Here is a 20438-nt window from a genome sequence, read left to right as displayed (position 1 = left end):
TTGTGTAAACATGCCGCTGCCTGATCAGCTTGGTTCACTAAGCGTTACCGCAAGAGGGGCGGGGGGAAAAAAAACATCCATTTAACACCAAGACACTGACAAACATATACATTTCAGTGTTTGGATGGCTGCTGCTTTAAAAATAAGAAGTGATGACACATTAGTCAATAAGACCAAAAACATAAAGTCAGAGTTTGTCCAGAATAAAAAATAAAAACTGGACTCACTCTGTTCCCTTTGATATCTTTTTTTGGTGTAAACACGCTGACTCGGCATTCAGCTTTTTCAGAATTTGGGAGTCGACAGTGTGCAAGTTATTCAGGAGAATGATTCTGAAAAAAGAGAGAGAGAGATGCCCTGAATGAATGAACATGAAACAACATTAAATAAAAAAAGGATGAAATCCATACTGAGCTCACGTCCTCATTGGTTGACAGTATGTCTCATAATTTACCTTTGGCACGAAGTATTTACAACGTAGTTTTTGTCACTAAAATGTCCATCAGCCAGTGAACGAACTACCAGAACACACAAAGCCACACACAGAGCACAGGCACTTGATGTTCTTTCTCAGGATGCAACAAAGCGGATGCTGCCAATAAAAGAGAGAGAGAGAGAGAGAGAGGAGGATGGGGAGGGGATGAGCTTCACCAAACTGAAACGGTGTTTTCTCCACCTCACATTCTGCAGCCATGCACACATAGCTGAAGGAGACCTTGTGTAAAGGCTTCATCAATAAAATAAAATTTGAAAAAAAAAAAAAAAGGCTTCATCAATGAGGGTTAGGGGGGAAGTCGGTCAAACAGAGGGCGCAGGGGAGTCTGATGCGACCGCCGCGGTTTCCCCCCCAGGCTCAGCAGGTGCCGGTGGTGCTGACCGTGGTGTAGCTGAACTTGGACATGGAGGTGGCCATGGACGTCGCCATGGAGACGGCGGTGGTGCCGTCGTCCCCCGCCTCCCTCCTCCTCCCGCACCACCAGCACCGGCGGCAGAGCCGGTTGCGGCAGCAGCAGGCGAAGGTGGAGAGCAGGGCCTTGCGGAAGCGCGTGTTCATGAAGCAGTAGATGATGGGGTTGACGCACGCCGAGGTGTAGGACAGCAGGTGGATGAAGGAGATGGGCGCTCCCGAGAGCGCTTTGGACGCCGACCTCAGGTCGAAGGCCTTCCAGGTGTTGGCGGTGTACAGCGGCATCCAGCAGACGAAGAAGAGCGCCACGATCACCATCAGCATGCGGATGACGCGCCGCTTGGCCTGCAGCTTGGCCTCGGAGGTGTTGCTGCGGGCGCGCTCGGTCTTGGCTTGGTTGGCGGCGGCCGCGGCGGAGAGGGTGGGGAGCTCCACGGCAGAGGAGGGCTTTTTAGACACCTGGATGTAGCAGCCGTCGTCGTCGTCGTTGGACCCCGTGAGAGGCTTTGCGATGCCGTTCTTCTGACCTGTGGACCGTCACAAAGTTCAGATTTAAAGAAGCTGGGATTGTTGATTAAATTAGTGATCCATTTGACCCTTTGAATCCAAAAATCCCAAAACAAGCCTTTTATATCTCTGCTTGAAAACGACCGGCCACAGATCAGACATGCCTCGTTTATTTCTTCTTCAACTCCTCTCTCTCTCTCACTCTCTCTCTCTATCCCACTTTCCCGGCCGATCAAGTCGAGGCAGGATAAGTCCGGTTCTGCTCCAGATTTCTGCCGTTTAAATTAAGTGTTTTTTTTGCCACTGTTGCCAAGTATTGCACTTTCAATCCATCTTTATTTGTATAGCACCAAAATGAGTAAAATAAATGTCCTTTTAAGAGGCAGAAACCTCGAGCAGAAGCAGACTCATGTTGAACGGCCGTCTGCTGACAATGTGTTTGGCTTGTTGGATAAATCTTTGGTCTCTGAATATACAGTAGTATAACAAACAAATCTGTGAAGTTTCTTGTTTTAAATTCACTCTGATCCTCTTTTTGATCATGCCTATCAACCCCTCGATTTCAGCCCTGCTCAGAACAGGCTGTTTCTGTGTCTGTACCTTTAAATATGCAAATGAGCTGTGTCTGACCACGCCCCCTCTCTGGAAGCGGACGTGGTTTGGGATTTCTCGCACCATGTCCTATTGTTTACGGTGAGAAGGCAGACTCAGAGGGCAGAACAAACACCTAGCTGTGGGAGTGTCACCCACCTGGGGGAGGGGCTACTGCTTCATACTGATGTCATGAAGGGGAAATCTCCAAACGGCCTGTTTGAGCACACATTTTCTGAAAAGTGGAGCAGGCAAAAGACGGAGAGGATGGACTTTTCTCATCATTGGGGTTTTTTTTTTATCCGGCTAGGGGACACACATTAGTGTTAGAAAAACATGGTAAAGTGCATTTGGCAAAATATGTGACCTTTAAACCCTCAATTGTGCTTCAGACAATTACGTTACAGCACAGAGCAGATTTTATAATGTGCAGTGTATGGGGGGGAAAGCCTGTTTTAAAGATCACACTGACACAATGTGATGCATATTGATGCCTTAGGGGGGGAAACTAGGTAGCAGGAGTGATAATAGGAAAAAGTCAGATATGTCTGTAGGCGATGGTTAGAAACGGTAGAGCGCGGGATCATAATAAACATGAAACATGAAAATACATTTTGTATGACTAAAAGATCTCTTGCTACATGCTGAAGAAATAACACCGTGTTTATATATCTACCGCTGCTTCTGAAGGTTATTTCAGATCGTCTCGACCCTTTATGAATCACTCATAAGACCATGGACTCCATGGAAACTGGTGCACCTCATGCACACAGCTACGACGACAAGCAGTTATAATTCACCTGAATGGACTCTTTTCTGTCACACTTTTCAGAATCTTCTTCGAAAAAAAACAAACAAAACAAACATTAGATACAGGTTTTATGGAGAAACTCCAAAAAATTTTTTAAAAAAAGCTGAGAGACAGACTATTTGTGGATGTAACAGGTGCAGACCCTGTGGGGAGCGAGGAAATATGTCATTGACTGCTCGAGGCAAAACAAACTAATTTCGATTTGCAAACTTGTTGCATTATTAATTTGGCTGGTTTTACCTCGGAAGAGTCATCTGCATCTTTTAGAGACTACCTACAAAGCTCTAAAAATCACATTCTGTTTTTCTTTTTAATGAATAATGCCCTTTCCTTTCTTCTTCATGTGATTCGCTGTAGATTCACATTCAGGCCTACAGAAGTCAAAACAGACATTCTCCGGTTTGAGTGTAATCAACAATAACAAGAAGCCATTTGCATTTTTTTTGAATGAATAAATTCATGATGGAGCTCACCAGTGGTCTCTTTGTTGTGGCCAAACTCGAACTGCATGCCCCGGTAGAGCTCCCTGGAGATCAGACCGTAGGCTATAATCATCACCACTCCCGGGATGAAGAACAAGGTGAACAGAAGCAGCATATACCTGAAAAACAGCCAGAATGGAAAAAGAGAGAGGGGAGGGAGGGGGGGGGGGGAGATCAAAAACTGCTCTCACACACACACAGAGCAAAGTCAGAGCTATCAGCCAAAGAGTCAGATTCTGTAGCTGCAGATTAAATAAATTGCTCTTGAGGCCTGCGGATGCTTGAAGCCTCTTTACCCTCATGGTGTCCAGTCAAAGTTGCTGAAGCATCGCAAGCTCTACAGCTTCTCCCCGCTGGCTAATTTACAACTGGCAGTGTGATGCTGATGCAATGTTCGGTTATATCCACGAGTATTATCACTGCTGAGAGTTAGCTTATTTTCTGAAAGTTTACACCTGTGCGTGTAGATTTCACTGCAGGCTGCACTTCAATATTCCTGTCTCATGGTGGCCAAACCAAACGTCTAATAGAGCGCTTTGGGTGTTCTACATATTCATAAATCGTCAACCTTTATAAGAGGTTCAAGTCCTTTAAATCCATATATTAACACTGCTGGAAGGGTAGAGTGTTCCAATGTTCAGATGGGAATTCGATTTGGTTTTTAAAAGTGCTCGGTCAAGTCAATCTTCAAATGGTCACATTTAAGGAATGTTCATGGTTTGGCAAAAATAATAATCTATTGCGCTACGACATAAACATAAATGTTGCTCAATCTGAGTCCATTTGTCTTGTTGGACATTTGAAGTTGAACTATGATAAAACGAGGGCCTGACCGATATGGATTTTTTTGGAGCCGATATCGATATTAGGAAGAAATATTATCAGATACCAATATATTGGTGTAAATCTTTCTTAGACCTATGTTTGTTCTGTAGAAATAAATGGATAGATTTGATGTGTTGATCCCTCAAATGCCGTTATCAAACACTTATGGAAAACATACACAGTATAAAGGAGACAGGATGGTCACTAAACTGGAAAGTAACTGTGCATGCACGTGCATCACTGCTTGACACTCTGGAGGGTGATAATGCTTGTTGTAATCCATATAGCGCCCTCTGCTGGTTAAAGAGTGTAGTGTAATACAATGATCACATGAAATTATATTGACTGGTGAATCAATCTAGTAATATCGGCGCAATTCGCCCGCTATCGATGCATATGGTCACTGGATACGCTAATATCGGCTGGCCGATAAATCGGTCGGACTCTAGATAAAAAAAGTCAAAAAACTGTCATACTTATACTTATTTTTAAGAATACCATAATGGTGGTCAATTATCCCACCTTCTTATTTCTCTTTGGCTAATTAACATCTCTTCACGTTTAGCGTCATTCATGCCATAAGCGCCACCCTGAAGGGTCCTGAAGAAGTGACCTGGTGAGTCTGAGGCAAATCTACAGTATCATTATTATTACAATTATTTGTTTTAAATTGCATATCCGTGTTGAATCCCGATCAGTCACGAGTCAGGACCATGATGATATATTGTTGTATGGATATTTCCACACAGCTCCAAACATAAAGAAGAATTGAATCTTCACAGTTTGCAGAGTGCTGTGAGCCAGTAGGACCAGTTAGACCAGTACGGTCCTGCAGGTCTACCTCTGAGTAGCATCCATCCTTTTAACCTGTAAGGTTGTCAACATGACCTTATTAAAGCTCTGTGTTGACATATTGATGGTTTACACAGGTATAGTGCATATTTACACATCACATGAACATATGGAAACAACTAGAAACAACTCTTTGCACAACCTACCAGACAGCGCTCAGGGCTATACGTTACCCAACACACATAATTGCATTTTTTTTTTCTCCCCAAAATGAAATTACATCTTGACAAGTAAATATGGTTAAATATGACAATTGCGAGACATTTTCCGCTCCCTAAGGCTGTGTACTCGGCTCTTTTTTTTTTTTGATCATAAAAAGATCCATTTTCCTCGCAAAGAAAAGAACAACGATAATGGCTCCTGCTTGCCGGAGTGCCTGGAGTGATGACACCTCCAAGAAGAAAGTAGCGAAATGAATAAAGTGCCAAAAAAAAAACATAAAAAAAAAAAAAAAATGAATAAAACATTGTAAGGAAGATGTTTGAACAGTGTACAAAATTCAAAGTGCTCTGGGACTCTTGGAATCTGAGTCAGACTGCAGAAAAGCACTTTGCATATAGTCTCTTTAAGACTTTGAACACTGTAACTTTGAATCTGTTTTTAAAGTAGGATGAATGTAGAACCACTTGGGATTGTAAAGTGTAGACGCGCGGTGCATTAAAACGGATGAAACTTTAAGTGAAATAAACTAAAAAGAGAATACAGAAAGAAGGTTACAGGCAATTACTGTGGAAAAGGAAACTAGAAAGAGAAATCCATGAATAAATAAGATTTGGAAAAAAAAAAATGCAGATGTCACTTTGATTGTAATAAATCTTTACAATCTGCACGACATCCAATCAGAGAATGCCCTCTTTAACCACCGACGTCCCCCGGGGGAACATCAGTCACATGAAAGTGACGGCGGCTAGGAAGAGGTCAGGGTTTCATTCACTCTCTGATATTCTAATGTCTTCCTGGGTAATCCTCTGAACTCCGCACGGCTGCGCTCTCCTTTCACTTCTTTTTCTAAATAAAGGGTTCAGTCGAAGCCTCTCATCGGCCGGCCGTTTGATACGCTGGAAAATGTGTTGAACAAAAAGCTGTGAGGAAGTGAACATCAGAGCGCGGGAACACTTGGGGAGTGCTGGTAGATATCTGTGCTTGTTTTGTCTCGGGGGGGGGGGGGGGGGGGGGGGGGGTCGGCAGAGGCAGAAGGACGCGATAAATCAACATCATGAATATTCAGACGTTGCTCGCTCTTTTGACTGTTCAAACATCACCTGAATGCTTCATGATTACCAAGCAGGAAACACGTTATTCACCAGAGGAAATGAGAGGCACTTGTTGCACGTTTCTGAAAATTAATTTCCTCTTGTTTGTGTTTTATGCAAAAACCCCCTGGGGATGGCACTAAAGCAAAGGAAAAATTAAGACCAAAAAAAAGAAAAAAAGGAGTTCCCTAAATACCACTTGAGCCTGGATCTAAAGTGAGTCACTCCCCATTAGACCCCATATTATGGGTCCCAACTCTCCACTTTTACAGCCTGGTCTTAATAGATATTTATCACAACTGAACAAAGGTTTAACTACAGTACACTACTCACAGTTATGCTTGATTGGGGGGCGTGGATGCTGCTAGCTGTCGACTAGGTGTCACCTCAGCCTGATTCAGTCATGGCACTTGAACAGCCCATCCAAGACATCGGTGCTTTAGGTTTCTTTCTTTTCTAGTTTTGTGTTTTCAGTGCGATAATCGATTCCGGTGCATTAGCATCACAAATGGAATGTCAATGTTGTGAAACACGTCGACTAGCTCATTCCCGGGGCTAATTAACCGCGCACAGAATGCATGCAATGGTCACTTTTTGCTCCAAAATGCAAAATTACATTTGACTGACCTATAGGTAAAAATCCCAGTGGCTTTGTCCACAGCCTTTTTGTTTATGAGCATGGCGGTCATGGCGATCCCAGTATGTCGAGACTACAGTATACAGTATGAACTACAAGAAGGATTGTCATCATTTATTTATTTATTTTTTTTTGATTTTTGTGCCTTTAAATGGAGAGATAGGACAGTGGATAGAGTCGGAAATCAGGGAGCGAGAGAGAGTGGGGAATGACATTACATTTTGTTATTCATGTCCCCCTTCAGAACGAATGGATTTAATCATGACATTTCCATCAGCTACTCATTTTTTGCTCTCTCTCCTTTTTATGTTTGAAGGTGTTTTTTTTTCCTCTCTGTAACGGGAGTATAATAATCCAGAGTTCCCTTAATATTAACGTTGCCCAAACAGCAATGAACTTAATGATAAGCAGTGAGTGTTACCATTACTGGTTTGCCTCTGAGGCTCTACATTGACTTCCCTTTACTCTGGAAGCAGATATGTGCAGCCTTAGATTTAAATTGTGTAATTGTCTTCTATTAACATCATAAAACTATTTTATAGGATACTACACATTTCATTAGTTCAGCTTGGATTTAGGCTTTTTAGAATTTCCTAATTTGCATCTTTTCTGATGAAACTCTTTACTGTGGGCCATTTGTAGAAAAAGTGTTCCTACAACTGTAGGATGTATAACGTAGGACAGAATTAAATATTAATGTCCTTGAGAACAGATATAACAAGCTACCTGTGGAGGAGTCAATTCCACTGAGAATTATTCTAAAAATCAACAACTAAATTTGTCTTTCACTTCACAAAAAATGCTCCATTATGGCTCTTTCTTGTCTTCCCCATCATCTGCTTCAATAAGTCTAAGCACCGCTTCATTAGCTGCAGAAAAGGTTCCTGTTTTCCTTTCGTCCCCGGTAGATGAAAAAAAAAGGTGTTTTAACCCTTCACCCTGGTGCAATCTTCAAGATGGCCGTAACTAGGGAATTAAAACTTAAAAGGAGCTCACACTTCATGACACGAGGACTTTTGACATTTGAGCCCCGATCTTTCCCTCCTCCCCCCCTCGCTGAGCAGACTAATTAACTGCTCTCCCACCGCCTCGTCTTTCCCAGAGAAGCTTTACAGTTTGATAGACAGTCAGAGAAAAGGGAATTCTTCACAGTGTTAACCACAAAAGGCTGTCAAGTCGAGGAAATGTACAAGGTTTTGTCATGTTCAGCTTCCTATTTATTTTAATTGCGCTATCACCGCAGGATCCAAAGTTGTTTACAGAAAAATACCTGCGTTTTGTATCCCATGATGCCCTAACACACAGTAGCTTATACATCTGCTTTGGTTGCTTTCTAACAACAAAGTAGCACTTATTGGTCCTCAGAGAGCAAGAAGATGGATGGATAACTTTCCTAACATCAAGCGATCTAGACCGTCGCGGCAATCGTTCTTGACCTTTTCTAAGCTCCACTCTTTCATCTTTCAGCGTGCAGTCAGGAGCAGAGAAACCATCATTAATTGAAAACCATGGCAAAGATGGTGCAATGCATCCTTGAGAAGCGCCAACACAAAGGGCACACATTATCAAGAACCTGTATCTAATTATGTACTCCCAGTTCTGAAGTTTGGTACGACCCCTGCCCCGCTATATCCCATTTCAAACTGTCTGTAATAATGCCTCAACAAGAGCTGCCTGGGCACCTTTTAAACCTGTCTCCAGTTTTAATGATTTCATTTTTTTTCCAGACATTGCCTCTGTAACCACCTTTATGGTTTCGGCCCAAATGTTCAACGGAAATGACAAGACGTTTAGAAGACTTCTCTCTATCATTAGCTACTTTTTTACCCCTCTCCTACAACTTCCTCTGAAGACAGAGAGGAAATGCCCAGTTCTGCCAGAACTTAACTTTCACTTGCAAGCTATTCCAGGTCTTCTTGTCCACCAGGCCCCCTTCGTCCATTGCTCCGTGGTCCATTTCTAATGGTCACCTGCCCATTGTAGGATCTTTTGGCAGGTGGACAGGGGTCAACATGGGCACCCTGACCAGGAAATGTTCTATTGAACTGACCATACTGATCCCGACTTTCACCAGTCAGCTTTGGCCACCTATGACCACTTCATCAGTTTGGAAGGTTACGACCACTGCAAATCAGTTCACAAGAGTTCCAGTTTTGGAAATGCTGTGACCCTGTTGTTGAGTCGTTACATTTTGGCCCCTGTCATACTCAATCGCATCCTTGGCCTCGCCCATTTTCCTGCGTCCAGCGCAGCAACTTCAACTTCCTTGCCACCTTACATTCCAACCCAACCACTGGTGTAATGGTTTAGGTCAGTGCCTCTTGGTTAACAGCGCTTTGGAGAACATTGGAGACAGTAAAATTACACAGACACACGTGTCTGGGGTTTCCAAAATGCTCCACAATACACATCGACCTTAAAAAGCCTGGTTGTAGGGCAGAAGCACAACTCAAACTAACTCCCTAACCCTCAATCTCCTTTAACTGGAGTCACACTCCTCCAGCCCATGAAATGTGACTAAATTCATATACAGTAACACTGAAAGATTCCAATCTAAACTTTTGCAGCATTTTCCTTGGTTACGGATATAGATTAAGTAGCTTAGTTATGAAATATGGTGTGCAAATCATGATCAAACATACTGCTCTGAGAACAGTGAAGGAGCTGGAGATTTATGCAGGAATGTTGAGCTATAGAAAAAAAAAACTAAATCAAAATGTAATCAATGTTCAAACAGTGAGTAACAATTAGAAAGAAGTCTGATTGCACAACTCGCATAGCAAAGTTTTCCCCTCCTTATCATGAAATGATAATTATAAAACGTCCCTGAATGCAAATCAGGACGTATAAACATTTTGAACCAACGACAAGTCGACTGCATTCAGTTCGCAAACCTCAGTCTGTTTATCTTTTTATATCTTTGTGTTGGGGAATTGAAGGCATATATCAATTGAATGTCATGCAAGTGTCAGATTTACAAAGTTTTCACAGACTTTGTAAAGTTTTCTGGTCGGTATGGCATTTGTCATAGCTGACAGGGGTCATTGTAAAAAACATGTCATGCTGGCAAGATGGATGGTATTCTTCCTGTCATGAAAACCAGATCAGACGATTGATTGATGAAGGAAAGTAACCTTCCATGAAGGGGTACCTACCAGGTCTGCTCGGCTTGCTGGCTGGGCCAATCAAGACGACACATGTGGCCCACAGTGCCATTCGCTTTGGGGAACGTCTTCAGGGCACTAAACACCGGATAGGGCACCATGATGAGCAACGACACCACCCATGTGGCAGCGATGACACGGTAGGCGTGGGATCTCGTCTGCCACGCCCGGGACTTCAGCGGGTTGCAGATGGCGCTGTATCTCTCGATGGCAATAGCCACGAGGCTAAAGGTGGAGATGCTGACGGAGATCCCTGAAGGACAAAAAAAGACAGGAGACGTTGAGCTGATCACAGGCCAGAGATTTCAACACAGATAGTCATAAAATGTTGTTCTGCTATTCATGGACCTAATACCTAACCCTACTAAACCCTGGACCTTTCTTATAATGCCATAATCAATCAACTGTGCATGAGAAAATGTCATGGATAGATGAAAACCATTATGCTACTCACTAGCTTTTCTTGGTATATAGGACAAATAACGCTCTAGCCTAACCCCTAACCCCTAACCAACAAGCACTATACAAACCTTTCAACCTGTAACTACATGTGCCTAAACCCTAAAGTGCTCTCTGTTATCACTGTGCGATTTCAAGCCAATTCTGACCAGATGTTTGAGTTGCATTCCACTACGACTTTTCTACATACAGTAGGGGTGGGCAACTGGCGGCCCCCATCAACCCTCAACGTGGCCCTCAGGTCAATTTTTTCATATCAATTAATTGGAAACATAAAGAAAACATGACAAATCTGCAATAAAATCATGAAAACCAGAAATATGTCCATAGTAATATTTCATCACTAGTATATGTTGAGTTAAATTTGAGACATAATTGATTTTAATCGTTTTTGTATACTACAATTTGGCCCTCTAGCAGTGAGAATTAAACGAATGTGGCCCTTGCTGTGACCAAAGTTGCCCACCCCTGACATACAGTGTATTTCCAGAATTAGGTACCTCAACAGAAAGATCGCCATTAAACAGTGTGGCATGGAGTGGTTCTATTCATACCGATGAAAATGCCAATTGTCAGTGCAAAAACAGAATGGCTGAGCGCTCTGCAGAGACGGCTTGTAATTCTATAATGAGGTATCTCAAGTTGTAGTCCTGGGGCCCTTTTTTTTTTCAATAATAATCACCAAATCTCAGTAGACATGAATTTGATTCATAAAAATAGCAACTCCATCGTCTATGAAGACATATCTTGCATTAAAAGAACTTTTGTGCCTAGCCAAGGACATTGTCTCTATAGGGCTTGATGCAGGTTAAATACCTTCATAGAAAATCCAACGCCAAGCTGCATTTGCATGTATGAATATGCAAATTCAAAATAGAGGGGGGCAAGCTCAGTCAGTGCATAGCATAGCATGAGATCTAAGAGTTAGCAGGGTGAGGCGAACAGCATCAATAAATCACATTTGTGGGGTACTAGCAGCTAGAAAGAAGCCCCATAGGAATTCATCCATCACGCTGAACCTGCAACGCTACATGAAGGAACAACCTCAATCCACCACATAGGAATCCCCTTCCATTGTTCCTCTACAAAAGGAAAGAACATATCCTGTCTAAACAATAGCTTTCGTTATCATTCATGGGAGGACGTCATGATGCATTCATTTTATAACCATGCAACTCAATCTACAGGAACCATACTAATCGCTGGACCGCTCCATGGCTTTGTCGAGAACAATTTGTCCTCTCTGGAAACCGATGATAACAATCTCTGTTCCTTTGTATTTTGAAAAAAAAAAAAAAGCTTTGTTATCAGGAGCTCAGGATTTTAGTAGTAGACCGTGTTGTCCGTGTAGATCTTCCTTGTGGGATTTGATAGGGAGTGTGACAGGAGCGAGGGAACGGCTTTATCTTATTCCTGCGCTTACAGAACAAAGGAGGTGACTTAGAGGGATACTCCAGAACAAAGAGATCATTCCAGCAAAGATATCTTAATTCCTTTTTCCCTCAGAGAGCAGCTGGAGAGACTCTGTTGGGCATTATTAAAATCATTTCAGCTCCTTCAGAATATGGTTACTCCTATGATTACTGCAATACTGACATAAAACCTGACAGGACACTACATTCAACTACACATTTAGTCGATTGAGAGGTACCAGCTCTTTGTTCATTATCACCGTTTCTCAAACTCAGCTTATTAGCTTCGCACAGGGGCTGTCAAACAGTGAGGCACACTCCCTTAGGGTGAGAAATGTGAAACATATATAATGCATGTGTGATGCACATCTACATTCACCAGAACAGGGCCAGCCATTTTTCAAGCTTGACGTCTCTCTTTTTTTTAACCAAATTTGCCTCCAAGTCTTGCAACTAAATGGCTTATTTCAATCAAATATGAATAAACAGATATGCCACTCCAATCGAATTATTTCAAATCCACCATCGATAATCAGAATACCATGAATCCAATTGTAAAGAATAACATAGAAAACAAGATGCTTATTTGTTCAGACCTTGCCTGGTATGCACCAGTGCTGCAGAGCCTGTCCCAACCTTGCCTGTCTCAAGACCCAAAGACAGAGAATAGAAGTCTGTATAGCATGAGAAGCCTTTCGGGGGCTCATTATTAGATGGCAAGATTGAGTTTGTACAAGGCATACCAACTGAATTTGACTCATCCCATAGCAACACTACAGTCTAACATGTGTTTACCTTTGGCCAAATTGATGTTAAAAATATTCATGTTAATTAGCATTTGTCATGAAGCACATTCATCATTAGAAGAACTCTATTTAAATACTACTTGCAGCGTTAACTTTAGCATGACTTCCTGTGCAGTCAGAAAGGAAAGTTTAACTCATTAGCACGCTCCAGCTGACATTATAGAGCCAGTGTTACCACATCCATCCATTTTTTTTTTTTTTAAATCAAAGAGCCTTTAACATCTCAGGCTCAGGGTGAAAAACCTTCCTGCAAAGCACAGCGATGAGCGGCCACCAAGCTTGTTCAATGGAACAATCCTGATTGCCCGTCGACCTTGGTACACTACCACTCACCGAGAATATCCACCCAAAGCTCCGGTGAAGCAGAAGGAGTTGGGTGTGTGGGTGGTACAGACCACGCATGCGATTTTTAACAGTACACTGGACTCTGCAAAAGAGTCTGGCACAATAAGTTTTTCACACCCACACACCTCTTTCAAGTTCTAGGACACAGACACAGAGAATGACTGAAAAAAGCAAATCAGAGAAGGGGGAATTGTTGATGCTTGGGGGTGTTCATGCCCAACCACAGCTCTGATCGAGTAAATGAGAAACACAGCATGCAGGAAGGTAGCAGGTTTGGTCTTATTGTCTTATCCTTCAAGGAGACGAAATTATTCGAAAAGGACAAAAGCAATGACTAGAAGAACTTTTGAAAAGTGCTTCACAAAGCAAACAAAAAGCAGGATAAAAATATCAAGGGCGTTTTAAAGGCAGCCATAAACAACCTGTACATTTCAGATACCATTAATAATTCAGGGAAACATTTCGGATATGATTACATTCTGCAATAAATGCTAGACATTTGGGGACATTTCCTCAGTTGCTTTATTTCATAGAGCAGAGAGTTACATTATATCTCTCTGTTCATTATGAGGCTGTATCCTTGTTAAGGTTAGCTTAGCTTAGCTTAGCATACTGACTAAACACAGGGGTAAACAGCTAGCCTTGTTTGGAGTCTTCTGTATCCGATACAAAAAAAAGCAACACAATATGTTGTTTAAGAACATTAAATTGACTTACAACAGACCGACGCCCTGAAATGTCTAACGGTTGATTTAAAAAATATATTTTGTGATGCACAAATTTAAAATGAGGGTGCAATGCAACCTTTTGCACCCTTGTAGATCAGCACCGGGCTAGACTTCCTGCAGATTTTCAAGTAACTATTGTCTGACTGTTGACACATTCTTCAACTGATGTGTATGTCATAAAACATGGAAATATGTTTAACCAAAATGTGCTAATATATATATCAACAGCAAATATGTCCTCAGATGGGGGTCTGGTTTCCAAAGTAAAGAAAATGGAAGGAAGTTTGCCTCCTTTCTGAAGACGTGACGGTTTGAGCTAAAATAAAACATCAATGCTCACTTTTGATTTCACAAAGAACATAAACAGCAATTTCCTAGGTGACAGAGGAAAAACACCTTTTGCTTAGACAATCACAGAGTCGCGCAAGTGTGAACCTCTACATCCTGCGAAATCACACTCAACAGAGTGAACAAGGTGGGTTTAAGGCGGCAGAGCCAGACAAACTGTTTCCCCGAGCTTTTCATTAGTGATGGGAATTCCAGCTACTTTTTAAGTGAACCAGATCATTTTGCTCAGCGATAAGAGTCTGCTCTCTCACGGCTCTTTATTTGGTACCATGGTACCAATTTCTCCAGCCCGGGAGATTCATGACTCAAACTTTAGCCAACTTTAGTTCACAACCACCACTTGTTAGAATGAGCTGCTTCAGCTATATGATATATTTATGTGCACATTTTGGAATGGAAAACACAGGATGAGACTCACTCACTTGAAACCATGTGGCTCTATAAGACATTGGTCACTACCAGAAGGGTCCATGTGGTGTGGGGTAAAGAAGACCCAAGTGAGTCCAGTTGTTTGTTCTAGCATCTATGCTCTGCTTCCTGTGACAACATTTATTTTTACAAATGTTATAAGCAGTGTTCAATCCCCGGGCTTCATCATTCAGGGAGCACAAGTTGGGTGTTTCTTAAGGCGCTCGCTTCACCCCTAAAGTCCAGTTTGTTGACTAGCGCTCAACCACGGTACACATCCTTGGCCCTGGCAACCGTGGAAGAGGTGTGCTTCGGCACAGTATAGTTCATGCATGAGCACAAGATGGGGTACACAATGTGGACAACATTCATTATCGAGAAATCCCAGAGTTTTATGGCTGTATCTGACTAAAATGACTCAAAATGAGCACTTACAAAGACTGATAACACAGACATACTGAAACAAATTGCACTTCCATTTGATGTATTGCACTTCTACTCCAGTGATTTAAAATCGATGACAGAGTTGTCGAAACAGTTTGAAGAGATTCAAACGGGACTAATGTGCTTCTTGTCAGAGATATCAGATTCATGTTTGAGAGCGAAAGGCCCTCATTTATCACCTCATTCAACATTTCAGTCCAGGTCCACTTGACCATTCGTCTCATTACTGGGAAAGCCGACACTGACACTGGGACCAATTTGTTTGGAGGTTTTATCGAACAGAGCAGGAAATCTTGGTGAAGTAAAATGAACTTTAAAAATATGCACAGCAACTATATATTAGCTAGTGTTAGCAGCAGTTAGCTTGCACGTTATGTATAAATGTTTAACTTTTTGCAGAGCTGATCCCATTGAAAAGATTTTTTATCATATTTTATGCAGCTACTCTGGTTGTTAATACTGAAACACCTCAGCAAGGTGCTAGCTGCTCCGGACAGCTCGTCATATACTGGATGGGGCGGGACTTGTGCCCAGATAATAAAAAACAGATCCTTGTCAGACGATCATCACTGCACAGAAGGCTTGGTTGTTGCAGCTGACTGTTTGATTAGATAGAAAAATAAATAGAAGATTAAAAAAGCAAAGACTGACTGACTGACAGGTCTCTCCTATTGTACGATTCAACTTTTGTTTGTTTTGTTTGTTGGGTGGGGATCGAACTTAATATTATAATTTTGCTTCTTCTTTGCTTATTAGCAACTCAACAGTGAAGAGGAGGGACATTTAACCATCTTATAAGTTACAAAAAAGCATGTGATAGCTACTGTTAGCAGCTTACCTTAGCATACAACGTCCAAGCTTTACTGTTGGTTACATTTTTTATTTTTTGGCAGGAAAGGTTTAAATTGAGTTGTTTAGCTAACGTACAGCTAATGTAAGCTAGGAATTTATGCTTACATTAGCTGCTTTGACTGAGCAGTAGCTAATTGATTTTCACATTTTTGCTCAGGTAGAAATACTATTTTGATTGCTGAAGGTTTTTTTTCATACATTTCTATGATTTTCAGCCTCTGATATCATTGGGAAATGGTGTAATAGCGCTTTAAGTAGTCAAAAGGCTAGAAAAGCACTATACAGGCTCAAGTCCATTTACCAATGTGTCTCAGTTATTGCTTCCTATTCATTCCAGCTGTGATTGCAGACATGAGAGCAGATGAAGGCTCCCACTCCCTGACCTGACATTTTCCAATATTGAGCGGCTAATGTATGAGCCGAGGAGATTCTGCTGCGACTCTGGCCAAGGTGCTGCCAAGCTAATTACCAGTCAACTAACCAACTAAATGCTCACATCTCCCCCCGTTGTGCTTTATCCTCTCTTCTGGGGATAGAAAAGAAGCTCTAATCCCTTTTCTTGTTCATTACTGCCGAGCCAGGCGAACACTGCTTGATAACTGGCTATAGAGGAAAAAAACCTGAAGTGTGGAGTCGAGGGGTTTTCTCAGTGCAATCCATCCTTGAGAGCAGATTTTACATTCCATAGCTGAATCTGTAGCTGTTCGTTCTAGCTCACACCTAATTCTTCAAGCGTTCAGTTGGATGTTGCCCTGCAGGAACCTGAGGGGATAACAGCAGTTTAAATGGAGTAAAAGTTTCAAAGGTGCCAGATGCCCTTGCAGCTAGTTTTGTACAAGTTTTCGAGAAAACACAAATTCTTATACATTATTTAAACTGCAACTCGGGGTGATGCGTAGGGCTGACAAGACTCAGCTGGTAGTTGGTTTGTAATTGCATTATATGACAGGCAACAAGAACACAAACATGGACACACGAATGTGAGAATATTACAACATTGATCTCAACACTGCTACTGGAACAGTGCAGGGGGGGGCGATGATTCTTGATTATGAGCTGCAGTGTATGAATATGAGGATGGACTGTGTACTACATGGCAAATGGGTGAGGGCTAATAGATGAGTTTGCAGAGAAGGTTTGACAGAATCAATGAGTGTAGATAGTCATAATGATCCTGTGTATTGATTGGTTTCGGTTGATGGAGGGTCTTGCTAATAGGAAGAGTGTAAATCAGACCCTTGGGGGAGGGTTTATTGACATGGATTTTCATATGCAGATGATATAGTTATACTACATTTTGCAATTTGCAAACAATTACATTCTTACATTTTCCCATAAAGAAGGACAATGGTCTTGTGTTCCCTCTGAAGGCAGCACTAGGTCTGATTCCTCTCATGGGCCAGTCCAGGCTTACTCACTCATTGGTGGCGCTACAGTCTAGGCATATTTAAGCTGGCATTGAAGAGTCATGCAAATCAGCGTCATCACAATTCAAACCAGGAGGAAAAGGCTCTAAATTCAAAAACACACAAACCCAGAAAACAGATGTGAATAAGAAACGCTGCAGATCCAGTCCTGGTACAGAGACCTGGCCTTGGATTTAGACAACATAACAACTGCTACCTCCTAATGGAGATTTAAGAAAAAACCCTCTAACATCTAGAGAACACGACTTTAGTAAGTACTACCCCCCGACCCCGAGCAGGGTCTTTTTGAGGGGTAGATCTTTAACCCAGAACTACATTTAAAACCTGGTTCCTGCGGTCAAAGACAACATAGTTCCTCAAAAGGTCCCTTGTTCTGGGGGAAAGTTCCCGCAGATGAAAAAGGGGCTTTAGCCTTAAATTTTAGTGAAACTGGCTCACATTTTAACGGAGAAATATTTGGTGATGGACAAAGCTTTGCAAAAGTCACTACAGCTACTAAGTCATGATGCGAGTGGATTGTTTGCATTGGGGTTTTTTTGCATTTAACCCTTTAAAAACTTTTATTTCATTCATTCTCCGTTTGGTAAATCTTCTTTCGGTTTGGTAATTTTTGAGCAGTCTGGCACTAGGATTTCCCTTGAGGTAAATTTAGTTAATTTCTTCCAATGAAGGAGAGAAATGGATGTGACAAAGAGACCATTAGGTGAGCCTCAGGTGTAAAGCAACACTGTTTGTACAGAGCCCAAGTCAATGTAGTGACAGTTAACTACAATTCATTGATTCATGTAGGGCAACAGGAAATAATGCATTTCCGCCATCTTTTTCCTGGAATTTAAACATAAAGACCACAATGAAAAAACAAGATATGCATTGTTACAACATTAAATACTTTGTCGAGGAAAAGGTGAAATTCCAGTGCATTTATATGTTCATCTTGTGCCGAGAAAATAAAATGTTATGGCAGTATGTATCTTCATTGAAGGACATCTTGGTCGTATTATCCAGGTTGACAAAAGTCCGGTATTCAGAGATGAGTCATCTTCTCCTTGAGCTAAAATGGCTCGCACAAATATAAGAGAACAATCGAGGTTTTTCTTGTGATTTCCAGTCGGAGGCAGCTGGACCTGCTGCCCTCCTGCTCCTTATCACAGCTCAGAAAGCTCAGTAATTGAAAAGGAGATTCAGTCCTGCCTGTTCTCACAGATGGTGCGTAGCATTTCCGAGACAATAATAGGATTGTGTACCTGCCCCTTCGATCGCTCTTCTCGACCATTCAAAGCTCAATGGCAGGCGAGGAGACAGAAAGTATTTGCGGCAGGATCTCGAGGTTCTCTCTCCCCCCCCCCCCCCGTCTCTTGTGCTCGGGTCTGACTCAGGCCTCACGTGGCACCTCGAGTCTGGCCTGATGGGCGCCAGCTCATCGCTAAGTCACACTCCTGGAGATGTGTGACTGTTCGAGCACTTTCAGCGTGATGGCTACCTTCTGACAGGCATTAAAAAAAAATCAAGCCCAGAGAAAAGCAGTTTGAAAAAGACAGGTTTTTTATTCTGACGGAGAGCAATTTTCAGGCAAGACTTGATGACCCAACAGGTCTCCTGGTCAGGCCAGGTTTGAAACAAGTCGATGAATGAAATATAAAATCAATTCAAACCGCTTTCTTTTGCCTGTCAGCTCTGTTTAGCATAATTAGTGTGAATTAGGGTCTTTTCATGAGACTCTCTTTAGCTTTTCATTTGAATAAAAATGGAGAACAAAGAACCCATCACAGGCACGATTCGAGGTATTTGACTCCAAATGTCACATTTATTATTCATTTTCTTTTCCACATTTGTCGCCTTACTTTTGGCTGTTATTGTAAGAGTTTTTTCTCTCTCTTTACGATACAATACGATGGGATGAGGTAAAGTACAGTAACATACAATGTGATCCGGTACGGGGGCCATGACAGTTCAGGTGATATTTTAAAGTTTGAGGTGTCCTTGAAAACCAAAAATTGGCAGTGTGGGTTGATCGTTTTTTTTTAATTTAAATTTGACAACAATACCAAGCGGCAACCTCCGGTCTTGAAAAATGAAACCAATGCAGAAGTGCAAAATCCTGCAGTTCCTTAAGTGTCCACTTGAGGCTGGCTCAAGGAACACAGGAAGTCACATACACACAACAGGCAAAAAAGCCCATCGTGTTTACAGCCTGGTACAAAAAACTAAATATATCTGATAAGTTATCGTCTTCATGGGCACACACTGTACAGGGGGAACAGCTCTGTTTTGATTTTTAAAACAATCCATTGTGAGGCGCGTAGCTGACGTGATTGACAGGTGGGCGCGATGTAGCGGTTCGACTTAAAACCCGCCTCAGCTCCAGCTCTCAGCCTGTCGTTAGGTTGACTGAAAGTTAAGCAGAGACAGCATTTCCAAAAATGGTGGCTGCTGCCGATGAGCCCCCTACAGGAACAGATGGCTGACGTCACTCAGGCTTCAAACATTAATATTTACAGTCTATGGGTAACACACATCAGCATTATTGGAAAGCTGTAAAGGCAAATCAACGTCTGCTACATATCCCTCCTTAGCATTCACATTCAACAGGAAGTACGCAGCTATGTGGAATCTGCTAACCAGGGGTCGACGAGACAGGAAGAGATGCCCACAATATTGATTCAATAGATGAGAAAGGACGATGATATACTGCACTATTGATATTTTGTCCAGCCCCTAGCAACACATGTGGGTATTTTGTTTTATCCGTCAGAGCTGTTTAGCACTCTTTCCAGTCTACATGTCATGCTAAGCTAACAGGTTGCCATGGCAGCAGTTACATCACCTGGAGAGACAGGAGAGTGGAATCCATCGCCTCTGATTTTCTGACAGGCTAATGACTATAACTCCATATTTAGCATGCACACATGACGTGTGATGAAGGCAGGGCAACACAAGGTCATTTGTCATTTTTGCACGATTTGGCCACAAACAGAATTTGACAGATGCATGCTCTTACTACCATGGTGAGGATGTTTGAACGTAACATCGAGCAGCAGATTTACCTTATTTTGGTTGTATTGCACCGCGGGACGGAGACAAACGAAATTTCGATTCCACTGTATGTCTGGCATATTTTGAAATTGACGATAAAGTTGACTTTGACTTTCACAGAAGTACCTGAATTAGATTCTGAAGTGA

General features: G+C 42.1%; 1 protein-coding gene across 4 annotated transcripts in view; it reads right to left on the bottom strand.

Annotated features, from left to right (window-relative positions):
* Positions 1-20438, bottom strand: part of LOC132959390 (cholecystokinin receptor-like) — a 33563-nt gene that overhangs the window by 225 nt on the left and 12900 nt on the right. The window contains exons 3-7 of one of the 4 annotated variants that reach the window (XM_061032343.1): positions 10021-10282; positions 3290-3417; positions 878-1434; positions 455-592; positions 4-332 (exon numbers count right to left, since the gene is read on the bottom strand). In XM_061032343.1, the coding sequence (XP_060888326.1) occupies positions 503-592; positions 878-1434; positions 3290-3417; positions 10021-10282 (1037 nt within the window). In that variant the 3' untranslated portion in view covers positions 4-332; positions 455-502. Of the gene's footprint in view, positions 1-3; positions 1435-3289; positions 3418-10020; positions 10283-20438 lie in introns of those variants that run through there. The other 3 variants (XR_009666984.1, XM_061032342.1, XM_061032344.1) reach the window with 3 other exon arrangements.

The sequence above is a fragment of the Labrus mixtus genome, chromosome 24, assembly GCF_963584025.1.
Source record: "Labrus mixtus chromosome 24, fLabMix1.1, whole genome shotgun sequence".
In the NCBI taxonomy this organism is placed as follows: Eukaryota; Metazoa; Chordata; class Actinopteri; order Labriformes; family Labridae; genus Labrus; species Labrus mixtus.
This window is presented reverse-complemented; position numbering and strand designations above follow the sequence as displayed.